Source organism: Oncorhynchus mykiss, chromosome 2 (assembly GCF_057628025.1).
Source record: "Oncorhynchus mykiss isolate SJ-2025 chromosome 2, ASM5762802v1, whole genome shotgun sequence".
Lineage (NCBI taxonomy): Eukaryota > Metazoa > Chordata > Actinopteri > Salmoniformes > Salmonidae > Oncorhynchus > Oncorhynchus mykiss.
Genome location: NC_143023.1, coordinates 10,520,739 through 10,535,900, shown reverse-complemented (window position 1 = coordinate 10,535,900; position 15,162 = coordinate 10,520,739). Strand labels below are relative to the sequence as shown.

Genomic DNA, 15,162 nt, shown 5'->3' with positions numbered 1-15,162 from the left:
GAAGGCTAGCCTGAGTACAGTGATGTGTATCTGCTGCTGCTGCCTGTAACACACTGAAGGGGAACTCATCCAGTAAACCCATCCTCCATTGATACTGCTGGGATATATATATATATATATATAGCAAGATAATCTGTTATGAAGGGATGAAAACATGATGTGGGAGGGGCAAGAGAACACTGAGAGAGACACCTGAACGAGAGGGAGATCTGAGAGAGAGCAAGTGTGTGTGTGTGTGAGAGGGAAAACATTTTAGTGTATTAGTGAGAGAGAGAAAGTTTTAGTGTATTAGTGAGAGTGGACTGGTGAAGAAGAGTTAGGAAGGAGAAAGAGTGACATTGCATTAGTTTAGTAAATTACTACTGTGTGGTTTGTTTGTGCCAAGTAGGGTTGGGCACTATCTAGATTTTCATGTCGTCATACCTTCCTTCTGTCGTCCTGGGATTTATGGTATTACTGGTTTAGTACACAAGGGGACGCCAAAACAAACCTATTGGGCGTCTATTACCAGAATGCTAACAAAATTAGCACTAGTAAAAGCTTATTTCTATGGAGGCTGCTAGCTAAATATGCTAAAATGCAGAAATGAAAATAAACAAATTGCAAAGACAGGCAATCCAGCTCATAAAGTTACACATATATAGATAGGAACTAGCAAAGGTTTTTTGACATTTCCAAGTGATTGTGAACGAGAGACATTGTGCAAATGAACAAAGTTTTGACACATGCTTGTCTGAAGGAAGAACAGTACTGGCTCTGGAGCAGCATGTGTAGGCTACATGCTGTGTCTGTGTGGAGTCTGGAGTCGCTAGGGCCTGCTCAGAGAATAGGGGGCAGGAGGAGACGGGCTGAGAACAGAGAAGAGGAAAAAACGCAAGTAAATAACTCATTCAAAGGCATTTGACTTTTTCATTGTAAGCTCATTTACTTGTGTGGCTGCCAGCCAGATAGCGTTGCACTTCTGTTGTCATCTGAGGAAAATGAAGCTATTTTCTGCTGAATGTGTTGCACCAATGTATTTTCTGTGAAGGAAAATTAGAGTTAAATGTCCCTGATCACTCTATTGAAGCAAAAAAGACTTGACTTTCAATATAAAACACAACCACTGTCAACACACAGCTGGTCCCGTTTTCTCCTGTTGTTTTACGAACAAACAGGTGACTGGCTCAACTGTTCTGGTGAGCTTCATAATGTACAATAATGTGACAGGCTCAACTGTTCTGGGGAACTACGGTAAGCTTCATAATGTGACAGGCTCAACTGTTCTGGGGAACTACGGTGAGCTTCATAATGTGACATGCTCAACTGTTCTGGGGAACTACGGTGAGCTTCATAATGTGACAGGCTCAACTGTTCTGGGGAACTACGGTGAGCTTCATAATGTACAATAATGTGACAGGCTCAACTGTTCTGGGGAACTACGGTGAGCTTCATAATGTGACAGGCTCAACTGTTCTGGGGAACTACGGTGAGCTTCATAATGTACAATAATGTGACAGGCTCAACTGTTCTGGGGAACTACGGTGAGCTTCATAATGTGACAGGTGAAATGAAGAAAGCGAGCTGCTTGATCTCCTAACACATTGCACAAGTTGACTGCAGGTATCTACTTAAAGTAGCCACCAATATTAAAACTTCAGAGGTTTTGAAAAACCATCCCATGGCTATTTCCAAATACCCTGCTATACGGTGTATACAGTCTAACGCCCAAGCCTAGTGCCAAGGGCCAACACTCTGCACACAGAACAAGATACGAAGTCACTTGCTCTGTTTTTTAAGAGTGATGTTTTTTTCTCTGATAAGATCTAGAGTTTCCAATTGTACAGTGGCAATAAAAAAGTATGTGAACCCTTTGGAATTACCTGGATTTCTACGTAAATTGGTCATTAAATTTGATCTGATCTTCATCGAAGTCACAACAATAGACAAACATAGTGTGCTTAAATTAATAACACACAAATTATTGTATTTTTCTTGTCTATATTGAATATATAATTTAAACATTCACAGTGTGGGTTGGAAAAAGTATGTAATCTCCAAGGCTAATGACTTCTCCAAAAGATAATTGGAGTCAGGAGTCCGCTAACCTGGAGTCTGATCAAGATTGGAGATGTTGGTTAGAGCTGCCTTCTATAAAAACACTCACAAAATGTGAGTTTGCTATTCACAAGAAGCATTGCCTGATGTGAACCAAGCCTCGAACAAAAGAGATCTCAGAAGACCTAAGATGAAGAATTGTTGACTTGCATAAAGCTGGAAAGGGTTACAAAAATATCTCTAAAAGCCTTGCTGTTCATGAGTCCACGGTAAGAAAAAATGTCTATATAAATGGAGAACGTTCAGCACTGTTGCTACTCCCTAGGAGTGGCCGTCCTGCAAAGGTGACTGCAAGAGAACAGCGCAGATTGATCAATGAGTCTACGATATGTAGAACACTGAACAAGAATGGTGTTCATGGGAGGATACCACGGAAGAAGCCACTGCTGTCCAAAAAAACAGGTTTGGGGCTGCTTTCCTGAGGCTGCTTTCCTGGACAGCTTGCTACCACCGACAGAAAAATGAATTCCCAAGTTTATCAAGACACTTTGCAGGAGAATGTTAGGCTATCTGTCGGCCAATTGAATCAGAAGTTGGCTGATGCAACAGGACAGTGACCTAAAACACAGAAGTAAATCAACAACAGAATGGCTTCAACAGAAGAAAATACGCCTTTTGGAGTGGCCCAGTCAGAGTCCTGACCTCAACATGATTTTGAGATGCTGTGGCATGACTTTGGGAGCAGTTCACACCAGACATCCCAAGAATATTGCTGAACTGAAACCGTTTTATAAAGACGAATGGTCCAAAAGTCCTCCTCAACGTTGTGCAGTTCTGATCCGCAACTACAGAAAAGGTTTGGTTGAGGAGGGTTCACATACTTTTCCCACCCTGCACTGTGAATGTGTGTTCAATAAAGACATGACAACGTGTAATTCGTTGTGTTTTATTAGTTTAAGCAGACTGTGTTTGTCTATTGTTGTGACGTAGATGATCAGATCACATTTTATAACCAATTTATGCAGAAATCCAGGTATTTCCAAAGGGTTCACATACTTTTTCTTGACACTATGTCTTTATTCCACATGTGACTGGAGTGGACTGTGAACTTGTTGTATATCCACAGCATGTCTAGATACTGTTATAGGCACCATCATTGACAGACATGTCATCGATACTATACATTTACAATGATGTATTATTGACAAACACATCGATATTATCCATTGACAATTACAGCATATAAAAAATAAAATGTATTGTCACATAAATCTGGAAAGGTGCAGTGAAATGTGTTGTTTTACAGGGTCTAACCCCTGGAGCTAATTAGGGTGCCTTGCTCAAGGGCACATTGACAGATTTTTCACCTTGAAAGCTTGGGTATTCAAACCGGCAACCTTTTGCTTACTACCCAACACTTTAACCGCCTGCTACCTGTCGCCCTATTGACAGACACGTCATGGAAACTGTTCATTTACAAATATGAATTCTCTCTGGTACCATATGACACACAGACATGAACACTTCTGAAATAATGTTCCACTAATATACAGATTTCACCTTCAATCAATTGGCTTTGGCTGAAGTCTGGTTTAAACTGGATTGAATTTAAGTGTAGGCTTGGTCTGCTCCTTCTGCCCAACCACAGTCGATCAATGGGATAACTCCATTCAGCCTGGTCCCCAAGCGGTTCACGTTACAACATCAGAACCATCTGTGGGGGTATTGATTAGGTTGAAACAGAGAGCTGGAGATAAAGTTACACACTAGAAGACCAACAGACCTACATGGGACCGTACCCATTATAGCTGAGAGTTTAAGAACTAACCAGTGTAAAGCCCCGGGCACTGCTTTTTTGTTTTAAATCAATGGGTTAGTGTTAGAGGTTTCTATATCAACGTTGCTGAGAGCATTGTGGATGTTCTTTTGAAACAATTTGCATATTCCATTTTTGTGTGTGTCTATGTGAATGACTGCAGCCGTGAATCGGTGAGTATCTGTGTGGGCATGTGAGAGCCTGCCTGTATACCGCTGTGCAAGCGCATGTGTTTACAGATATCTTTGGCATTTATTTCCTTTAATTTGGACTTTCGGCCAGGTGGGAGGGGCTAATAGGTGGGCGGGACTTAGCATAAGCCATGAATCAGCACAGCTGATCGGAACCTGCCAGATTTTCTCTGAGAGAGAGAGGGGAGCGAGATAAAGAGAGAAAGCGAGAACAGAAGGAGAGAAGGGAGAGAGCGAAGAGGGGGGGAAAGAGGAGATGGGGGAGAGAGAATAGAAAGAGGAGAGGGACGGAGGGGAGGAAGAGAGATAATCTCACTTGGAGCCTGATTAACACTAAACTCCAGGCTAAATCCCACTCACTAAATTCACTCTCAGCACCTACCACGCATGTTTCTGTTTCTCAGTTCCCCTGTAGGGCAAATATGATCCAACGTGCTTAAGGGCCGGCGGTATTAGTGTTGGTGCTGGGGATGTGGTTGAGATGGGGATGGCTGCTACTCAGATTCACACCAACTATGAATGAATGAATGAAGAAATGTCCTCGGCCTGATACCACCAATTTAGATTACACTGCTTAGTGTTGTGTGTGTCTACGTCTGAGTGAGAGCGAAATTGTGAGGGAATGCGTGTGTGCGCACTGCAGTCAGTGACATGAGATATCCTAATGAGTCGACAACATCCTGAGAACCTGCAGCTCTTATACCCGTTCTCCACAAGCTCTGCTCAACACACAGTTGCACACACCCATGTTGACTCCAATGCTTCCCATAGTTGTCCAGTTGGCTGGATGTCCTTTGGATGGTGGACTATTCTTGATACACAGGGGAAACTGTTGAGTGTAAAATAAAATAAAAACAGCAGCGTTGCAGTTCTTGACTCAAACCGGAGTGCCTGGCACCTACTGCCATACCCCGTTCAAAGGCACTTACATTTTTTGTCTTGCCATTTCATCCTCTGCATAGCACACATACACAAGTCTCACTGATTTTGAAGTGGATTTAACAAGTGACATCAATAAGGGATCATAACTTCCCTGTCCTACAGTATCTTATCCAACCCCCCCTTCCCTATCCTGTCCTACAGTATCTTATCCAACCCCCCTTCCCTTTCCTGTCCTACAGTATCTTATCAAACCCCCCTTCCCTTTCCTGTCCTACAGTATCTTATCCATCCCCTTTCCTGTCCTACAGCATCTTATCCAATCCCCCTTCCCTTTCCTGTCCTATAGCATCTTATCCAACCCCCCTTCCCTTTCCTGTCCTATAGCATCTTATCAAACCCCCCTTCCCTTTCCTGTCCTACAGTATCTTATCCAACCCCTCTTCAATTCCCTGTCCTACAGTATCTTATCCAACCCCCCCTTCCCTATCCTGTCCTACAGTATCTTATCCAACCCCCCTTCCCTTTCCCGTCCTACAGTATCTTATCCAACCCCCCTTTCCTGTCCTACAGTATCTTATCCAACCCCTCTTCCCTTTCCTGTCCTACAGCATCTTATCCATCCCCCTTTCCTGTCCTACAGTATCTTATCCAACCCCTCTTCCCTTCCCTGTCCTACAGTATATTATCCAACCCCCCTTCCCTTTCCTGTCCTACAGTATCTTATCCATCCCCTTTCCTGTCCTACAGCATCTTATCCAACCCCCCTTCCCTTTCCTGTCCTATAGCATCTTATCCAACCCCCCTTCCCTTTCCTGTCCTATAGCATCTTATCCAACCCCCCTTCCCTTTCCTGTCCTATAGCATCTTATCCAACCCCCCTTCCCTTTCCTGTCCTATAGCATCTTATCCAAAACCCCTTCCCTTTCCTGTCCTACAGTATCTTATCCAACCCCCCTTCCCTTTCCTGTCCTACAGTATCTTATCCAACCCCTCTTCCCTTTCCTGTCCTATAGCATCTTATCCAACCCCCCTTCCCTTTCCTGTCCTATAGCATCTTATCCAACCCCCCTTCCCTTTCAAATCAAATCAAATCAAATTTTATTTGTCACATACACATGGTTAGCAGATGTTAATGCGAGTGTAGCGAAATGCTTGTGCTTCTAGTTCCGACAATGCAGTAATAACCAACAAGTAATCTAACTAACAATTCCAAAACTACTGTCTTGTACACAGTGTAAGGGGATAAAGAATATGTACATAAGGATATATGAATGAGTTATGGTACAGAGCAGCATAGGCAAGATACAGTAGATGGTATCGAGTACAGTATATACATATGAGATGAGTATGTAAACAAAGTGGCATAGTTAAAGTGGCTAGTGATACATGTATTACATAAGGATACAGTCGATGATATAGAGTACAGTATATACGTATGCATATGAGATGAATAATGTAGGGTAAGTAACATTATATAAGGTAGCATTGTTTAAAGTGGCTAGTGATATATTTACATTTCCCATCAATTCCCATTATTAAAGTGGCTGGAGTTGAGTCAGTGTTAGTGTGTTGGCAGCAGCCACTCAATGTTAGTGGTGGCTGTTTAACAGTCTGATGGCCTTGAGATAGAAGCTGTTTTTCAGTCTCTCGGTCCCAGCTTTGATGCACCTGTACTGACCTCGCCTTCTGGATGATAGCGGGGTGAACAGGCAGTGGCTCGGGTGGTTGATGTCCTTGATGATCTTTATGGCCTTCCTGTGACATCGGGTGGTGTAGGTGTCCTGGAGGGCAGGTAGTTTGCCCCCGGTGATGCGTTGTGCAGACCTCACCACCCTCTGGAGAGCCTTACGGTTGAGGGCGGTGCAGTTGCCATACCAGGCGGTGATACAGCCCGCCAGGATGCTCTCGATTGTGCATCTGTAGAAGTTTGTGAGTGCTTTTGGTGACGAGCCAAATTTCTTCAGCCTCCTGAGGTTGAAGAGGCGCTGCTGCGCCTTCTTCACAATGCTGTCTGTGTGAGTGGACCAATTCAGTTTGTTTGTGATGTGTATGCCGAGGAACTTAAAACTTGCTACCCTCTCCACTACTGTTCCATCGATGTGGATAGGGGGGTGTTCCCTCTGCTGTTTCCTGAAGTCCACAATCATCCTCCTTTCCTGTCCTATAGCATCTTATCGGTAGTCATTTAGGCAGGTTACCTTAGTGTTCTTGGGCACAGGCACTATGGTTTTCTGCTTAAAACATGTTGGTATTACAGACTCGGACAGGGAGAGGTTGAAAATGTCAGTGAAGACGCATGTCAGCGCATGCTCGCAGTACATGTCCTGGTAATCCATCTGGCCCTGCGCCCTTGTGTATGTTGACCTGTTTTAAATGGCTTTTCTCACATCATGAGCGTGATCACACAGTCTTCCGGAACAGCTGGTGCTCTCATGCATGTTTGAGGGTTATTTGCCTCGAAGCGAGCATAGAAGTAGTTTAGCTCATCTGGTAGGCTCGTGTCACTGGGTAGCCCCCAGCTGTGCTTCCCTTTGTAGTCTGTAATGGTTTGCAAGCCCTGCGACATCCGACCAGCGTCAGAGCCGGTGTAGTACGATCCGATCTTAGTCCTGTATTGACGCTTTGCCTGTTTGATGGTTCGTCGGCGGGCATAGCGGGATTTCTTATAAGCTTCCGGGTTATACAGTCCCGTTCCTCTAGCCTTTAGCTCAGTGCAAATGTTACCTGTAATCCATGGCTTCTGGTTGGGGTATGTACGTACGGTCACTGTGGGGGCGACATCATCGTTGCACTTATTGATGAAATCAATGACTGATGTGGTGTACACCTCAATGCCATCGGAGGAATCCTGGAACATATTCCAGTCTGTGCTAGCAGAACACTCATGTAGCTTAGCATCTGCTTGTAAGCAGGAATCAGGAGGATAGAATTATGGTCAGATTTGCCAAATGGAGGGCGAGCTTTGTATGCATCTCTGTGTGTGGAGTAAAGGTGGTCCAGAGTTTTTTTCCCCTCTGGTTGCACATTTAACATGCTGATAGAAACATGCTGATAAAAAAAGACAGATTTAAGTTTCCCCGCATTAAAGTCCCCGGCCAATAGGAGCGACGCCTCTGGGTGAGCGTTTTCTTGTTTGCTTATGGCAAATACAGCTAATTTATTGCGGTCTTAGTGCCAGCATCAGTCTGTGGTGTTATGTAGACAGCTACGAAAAATACAGATGAAAACTCTCTAGGTAGATGGTGTGGTCTACAGCTTATCATGAGATACTTTACCTCAGGCGAGCAAAACCTTGAGACTTCTTTAGATATCGTGAACCAGCTGTTATTTACAAAAATACATAGTCCGCCGCCCCTTGTCTTACCAGACGCCGCTGTTCTATCCTGCCGATACAGCGTATATCCAGCCAGCTGTATGTTGATAATGTGGTCGCTCAGCCACGACTCCATGAAGCAAAGATATTACAGTTCTGAATGTCCCGTTGGTAGTTCAATCTTCCGCGTAGGTCATCTATTTTATTTTCCAAAGATTGCACGTTTGCTAGCAGAATGGAAGGCAGTGGGGGTTTATTCGATCGCCTACTAATTCTCAGAAGGCAGCCCACCCTTCCGGCCCCTTTTTCTCAGCCTTCTCTTCACGCAAATGACAGGGATCTGGGCCTGTTCCCGGGAAAGCAGTATGTCATTCACATTGGGCTCGTCGGACTCGTTAAAGAAAAAAATCTGTCTGCCGGTTCGTGGTGAGTAATCGCAGTTCTGATGTCCAGAAGTTATTTTCGGTCATAAGAGACGGTAGTAGCAACAGTATATACAAAATAAGTAAAAAAATAAGTTACAAACAATACAAAGAAACAAACAAAAACACAATTGGATAGAAACACGTAAAATGTCAGCCTTCTTCTCCGACGTCATCTTAACTCCTTTCCTATAGCATCTTATTCAAACCCCCCTTCCCTTTCTTTAGTCATACGTGCACCCCAAATGGCACCCTATTCCCTACATGGTGCGCTACTTTTGACCAGGGCCATAGTGGACTATGAAGGGAATAGGGTGCCATTTGGGAGACACACAGATGGTCGGAGCATCTGACGTGCACCTGACCCAACAGCTGAACACGCTGTTCACCCATTTCTGCAGGGCAATCTTTATCTCTGGCAGCTAGTTAGTCTAATGATGGTTGATGTATACAGGAGTAATGATGGTTGATTTATACAGTAGTAATGATGATCGGGATGTCAGCTGGCCTACTGGAGGTAGAACATTATAGATGTGAGAAATGATAGGGTCTCTATGTACTATGGAAAAGTGTTTTCAAAAGGGTACCAGTTTGATGAAGATTGGCAGAAGTACCGTTATTTCCTGTATATTGCTCTATTTTTGACTGGTCAAAAGTAGTTGGGCCCGGGTCAAAAGTAGTGCACTACATAGTGGATAGGGTACAATTTGGGACACAGTGTGGTTGTGAGAGTCCCTGTTACTTCCCCAGGTTAGAAGCCAGACCAGAGCTGCTCACCTGGCCTTTAGCAGAGAATCTAGATGTTACCTAGTGAAGACAATGGAGGAGGCAGTCATGCAGGAGGCAGCAGCAGACACAAGACGTCTCATCTGGTCCATTAACACCATGTCTGTTTCCTGACTATTACCATTGAGATTACGCTACATTAAAAGACCCAGAGGAGATCCTGAGCACTGAGGCGTACACCACGCGGCTCAGTGTGTGTGTGTGTGTGTGTGTGTGTGTGTTTGGGTTGACCTAGGGAACAGGCCCATGGGGGGGTTGTTGCGGTGGGGGAAGGGAAGGGCTGGATTAGTTAGAGTGCACCACAGTTATTGGTCACCAGACACAAACAATGGGAGGACTAAAGAGGATTTGGTCTCTGTGGTCCCCCCTCCCCTCCTCTCCTCCCCATACCCCTGCTGTCCCTATAGCGATGGAGCACTGTATGTGTGTCAGGCACCCTCTGGGGTAAGGACAGCCGTGTGTGTGCAGCTGGAAGATCTGCCATCCTGTCTAGCAAAGTGTCTCCCTGCCCCCCACTGTATGGCAGACCTAGACATTTAATGAACTACTAGCCTAGATGTTGAGCAATGACAACAACTAGCAGCATCAGACTAGCCTAGATGCTAACAGTGGGCTAAGTAGATGCAATCTCTGGTAACACTGCATGGAGGGCTACTAGACATATGATGATGAACTGCTATGATCTAACACAAGTACGTTGATGCTGCTGCAACTCTTTCAATGACAGCCTCACAACTGCAAGACAAGTTCACACAGTGAAGTGAACTCAGTAACTGGCCATTTACTTCTCAGAAGCCCTGTATGTCCTGTGAATTTCTAAACCAATTTAGTGATGCATTGTCATGCAATGTTACATTGGGACATCTTGGCCCACCGTATGAAGCCGGCGGGGCCACAGCGGACGGATGAAAGAGCCGTGTTGGGTTAGTGCTGAGGATGATACTGACTGGAGCTGTACTAATAGACTTCCAGGCTGCTACGGAGCAGAAAGACTACATTGTGTGTGTTTCTAATGAGCCTCTGATAGACACACACTGTCGTGAGCTGCCTGTCTCTCAAGAGGTCCTCCCAGACACTCACACACACATACACACACTCATTCAACAAGAGGTGCCATTGTGGAGTGGGATACACTCATAACTCCATATGAAAACGTGTTTGTGGCATATTTGATCGAGTACTCAAGTCTGACAAAACGTAGTAGTAGCTCATGCTATAGAATGGCACCAGTGCATCACTGTTGACTGTCCATAATCATGTCTTGCTTGTGTGTATGTTGCTGTGCATCATCCAACATGACAACACACAAAGCTTTCTCTTTCCTATCGCTAACTACTCCATGTCATGTTCTGCAGTGTGTACCATGACAACAGAGGCTAGCGCGGTGGGCGAGGCGGACACAGAGGGCAAGCCGAAGCCCAGTGTAGCAGAGGCAGAGAGAAGACCGGAGAACAAGCAGAGCTCGGAGGCAGAGATACAACTGGAGAACAAGCAGAGCCCAGAGCCAGAAACAGAGAGAGAACCGGAGAACAAGCCGAGCCCAGAGCCAGAAACAGAGAGAGAACCGGAGAACAAGCCGAGCCCAGAGGCAGCAGCACCGGAGCCAGAGAGGGAGAAGCCCAGCCAGAAGACCCAGGAGCAGGACTCAGAGCCTGGCTCCACAGAGAGCCCCATCTTCACCACCACCACTGAGGAGGAGCAGCTAGTGAAGCCCCGCCAGCGCACCTCAGCCAGCCGCGGCCTCTCACGCCTCTTCTCCTCCTTCCTCAAGCGGCGCTCGCAGTGCTCAGACGTAGAGTGGGCTGAGGTCGAGAAGGCGGAGAAGGACAGGAAAGAGAAGGCAGAGGCTGGAACAAAGGAGGAAAAGTTAGAGCAGGCCAAGGGGGAGGAGAAGAAAGAGGCAGAGGAAAGGGGGGAGAAGAAAGAGGAGGAAGAAGCAGCAAAGAAAGCAGAGAAGAAGAAAGAGGAGGAAGAAGCAGCAAAGAAAGCAAAGAAGAAAGAGGAAGAAGCAGCAAAGAAAGCAGAGAAGAAGAAAGAGGAGGAAGAAGCAGCAAAGAAAGCAGAGAAGAAGAAGAAGAAAGAAGAGGAAGAAGCAGCAAAGAAAGAGGCAGTGAAGAAGAAGAAAGAAGAGAAAGAGGCAGCAAAGAAAGCAGAGAAGAAGAAGAAAGAGGAAGAAGAGGCAGCAAAGAAAGCAGAGAAGAAGAAGAAAGAGGAGGAAGAAGCAGCAAGGAAAGCGAAGAAGAAAGAGGAGGAAGAGGCAGCAAAGAAAGCAGAGAAGAAGAAAAAAGAAGAGGAAGGGGTAACGAAGAAAGAGGCAGAGCAGCAGAATCAAGAGGAAGAGGCAGCAGAGAAAAAGGAGGAGGAGAAGAAGAAGAAGAAAGAGGGAGAGGCAGCAAAAAAAGCAGAGAAGGAGGGAGAGGCAGCAAAGAAAGAGGAGAAGAAGAAAGAGGAGGGAGAGGAAGCAAAGAAAGCAGAGGAGAAGAAAGAAGAGGAAGAGGCAGCAAAGAAAGCAGAGAAGAAGAAGAAAGAAGAGGAAGAGGCAGCAAAGAAAGCAGAGAAGAAGGAAGAGGAGGAAGAGGAAGCAAAGAAAGAGGAGGAAGAGGCAGCAAAGAAAGCAGAGAAGAAGAAGAAAGAGGAGGAAGCGAAGAAAGAGGAGAAGAAGACAAAAGACGAAGAGGAGTCAGCAAAGAAAGAGGAGAAGAAGAAAGGTGAGGAAAAGACAACAAAAAAAACGCAAAAGGGGAAGAAGAAAGAGAAAGAAAATAAAGAGGAGGAGAAGGGGAAGAAGAACGAGGCGAATAAAGAGGTAAAGAAGAACGAGGAGAATAAAGAGTTAAAGAAGAAAAAACGGAAGGGCAAAAAGAAAGCAGGGGAGGAGCACAAAGCAGGGGAGCAGTCCACAACAGAGGTGCAGGTGAAAGCCCCCATCGCGGCCCCGGAGCCAGAGCTCAGAGCAGAGGCGGAGGGGGAGGCTGAACAGGAGAGGCAGGAGGAGCCGGTAGAGGACCAGGACCATCACTCCATCAGCAGTGCAGAGACACAGGTGAGTGAGGGAGACAGACACAGTGAACTTCTCACCTAGGGCATGGGTGCACAACTCTGTTACTTGGGGAATGCTATCCTGCTGGGTTTTTTTTGTTCTGATTTAGATTGTGGGAGACAGCTTTTGCAGTGCGCAAAAAACAAAAATGCAGAATTATCATACCTACACTGAACAAAAATATAAACGCAACATGTGAAGTGTTGGTCCCATGTTTCATGAGCTGAAATAAAAGCTCCCAGAAATGTTCCATATGCACAGAATGCTTATTTTCTCTCAAATGGTGTGCACAAATTGGTTTTACATCCCTGATAGTGAGCATTTCTCCTTTGTCAAGATAATTCATCCACCTGACAGGTGTGGTATAATCAAGAAGTTGATTAAAGAGCATGATCATTACACAGGTGCACCTTGTGCTAGGGACAATAAAAGGCCACTCTAAAATGTACAGTTTTGTCACACAACACAAAGCCACAGATGTCTCACGTGTTGAGGGAGTGTGCTGTTGCCATGCTGAATTGACTTTATTTTAATTGACTTTTTTACTTATATGAACTGTAACTGAAATTGCTGCGTTTATATTTTTGATCAGTATATTATTAAACGTGTCAATGAGTTGCCTTCCCATTTTTTAATATATTTTTTTACAATGTTGTTATTATTTTGCACATTGAGGGGCTGCATTGCAGCAGACTGAAGATGTAGGCCAATGAGTCTCAAGTGAGAGACTGGAGTAAAAATAAGTGAAGTGAACATCAAGCACAGAAACTGAAGGAACATGTTACCCAGAGTCTGATCAACAACATAGCATTCAGAGAATAGCTACACTGAAGACACTCAGCGTAGCAGGAGAGAGAGGTACAGGACAGAACATCAACTAGTTTGGTGCTTGACTGGGGTGGGCTGCTGACTCAGTAGAACTGACTAGGCTGGTCTGTGCAGGTCTAGAGCCGCCTAGATCTAGTCTGTGTTAGGAAAAGTACCGCTTCAAGTTATTATTTAATAACTGAAGTAACATTGCTGTTACATAGTAATCTAGTACTACTAATCTAGTAGTGCTGAGCGAAAAAACAACAACTTGATGCTCAGTTTGTGTGACGATGTAGTAGGGAGTTGAAGTTTCCAACAGACCAAAATTCAACATAGTTTACAGCAGAAATGTGGTAATTAACTACAATGAACGTAATCCATTGCTTGTCCGGTCTCGGTCTGTGTGGAGCAGAGAGGAGAGAACAAGAGAGAGGGATAGAGAGCAGTTGCTTCGCGAGGTATCTCTACCTGAAAATACATCATCTAAGTGATTGAAAGTTGGTATTAAGCATAAAAGTATGCCTTATTTACTTTGAAGAAATGCTAAAATAGTGATTTTGTCAGACAGCATAGGCAGCAGCTCTGTACAGATGAGATGATGACTTGGAATGAAATAATAAAGTCATCAAATAAAATAAATATTTTATTAAAGTAAATTACTGTGAAGAAATGGTTAATAGGTGATAAGCAAAGGTCAGTCATTACCATCATGGGACTTTTTATTCATGGTTTGATTCTGTGTTGTTACAACCTTTAACCCACATAATGCATGCTGCATTTATTGTAAAAAAATGTTTTATAGAAACCGAAATCAAAAACTGAGATTATTTTTTAATAATCGAACCAAAACCGGACCGACTTAAAAAAACAAACCAATTCTCAGCACTATAATCAAGGACAAGAGTTGAAGTGTAGTTGGAAGAGAGAAGAGCATGGCGGTGTGAAAGTTGTTTGTTCTAACACAGAAGAAGGACTGCAGTGCGCGCCATCTCTTCTCTCTAACAGCTACACTGAAAGTCACTTGTCCTTATTTCCTGAGGATAATGACTGCATTATATTTTGAGTCACTCTGTCTATTACATAAATGTAACTGTCTTTAATTAGAAATGAAAAATCCTGACAACATGTCTGTCATATGACCTTTCTGTGACCCCCTAGCCAGCACAGGCGGAGCAGAAGGTGAACGCCGAGGTAGAGAAGGAGGTGGTAGAGGGGGAAGAGAAGGAGGCGGGAGTAGAGGAGAAAGAGAAGAAAGAAGAAACAGAGGAAGAGCCAGCCGAGCAGATGGAGGAGGAGGAGGGAGAGGCAAACGGAGGGGAAGGGGAGAACACTAATGGAGAAGACAAGATGGCTTTAGCAGAGGAGGCCAAACCCTCCAAGCGTCCGCGGATCATGCAGTGTAAAGTCACCCTCCTGGACGACACTCTGTTTGAGTGTGAGCTCGGTGTAAGACACTTCTCAAATACACCGTTGTCTTTTCAGCCTTGTTCTAGTCTTTTCTACACTTCAAATAATTGCCCCTCAACGCTGTTTCTGACTTAATATTTTTGAATGCATAGCTGTGATGGTTTGTGAGTACAACCAGTAATATTTATTCCTTACTGAATGGTTATTCGTGATGGTTTGTGAGTACAACCAGTAATATTTCTTCCTTACTGAATGGTTATTCGTGATCGTTTGTGAGTACAACCAGTAATATTTCTTCCTTACTGAATGGTTATTCGTGATGGTTTGTGAGTACAACCAGTAATATTTCTTCCTTACTGAATGGTTATTCGTGATCGTTTGTGAGTACAACCAGTAATATTTCTTCCTTACTGAATGCATAGCTGTGATCGTTTGTGAGTACAACCAGTAATATTTCT

At 44.4% G+C, this 15,162-nt stretch overlaps 1 protein-coding gene across 50 annotated transcripts in view; it reads left to right on the top strand.

The window, feature by feature from the left end:
- Positions 1-15,162, top strand: part of LOC110510828 (protein 4.1) — a 72,843-nt gene that overhangs the window by 9,509 nt on the left and 48,172 nt on the right. For 48 of the 50 annotated variants that reach the window (XM_090188030.1, XM_090187938.1, XM_090188099.1 and 45 more), the window contains exons 2-3: positions 10,803-12,490; positions 14,456-14,743. In XM_090188030.1, the coding sequence (XP_090044156.1) occupies positions 10,803-12,490; positions 14,456-14,743 (1,976 nt within the window). Of the gene's footprint in view, positions 1-1,499; positions 1,603-10,802; positions 12,491-14,455; positions 14,744-15,162 lie in introns of those variants that run through there. The other 2 variants (XM_090187896.1, XM_090188105.1) reach the window with 2 other exon arrangements.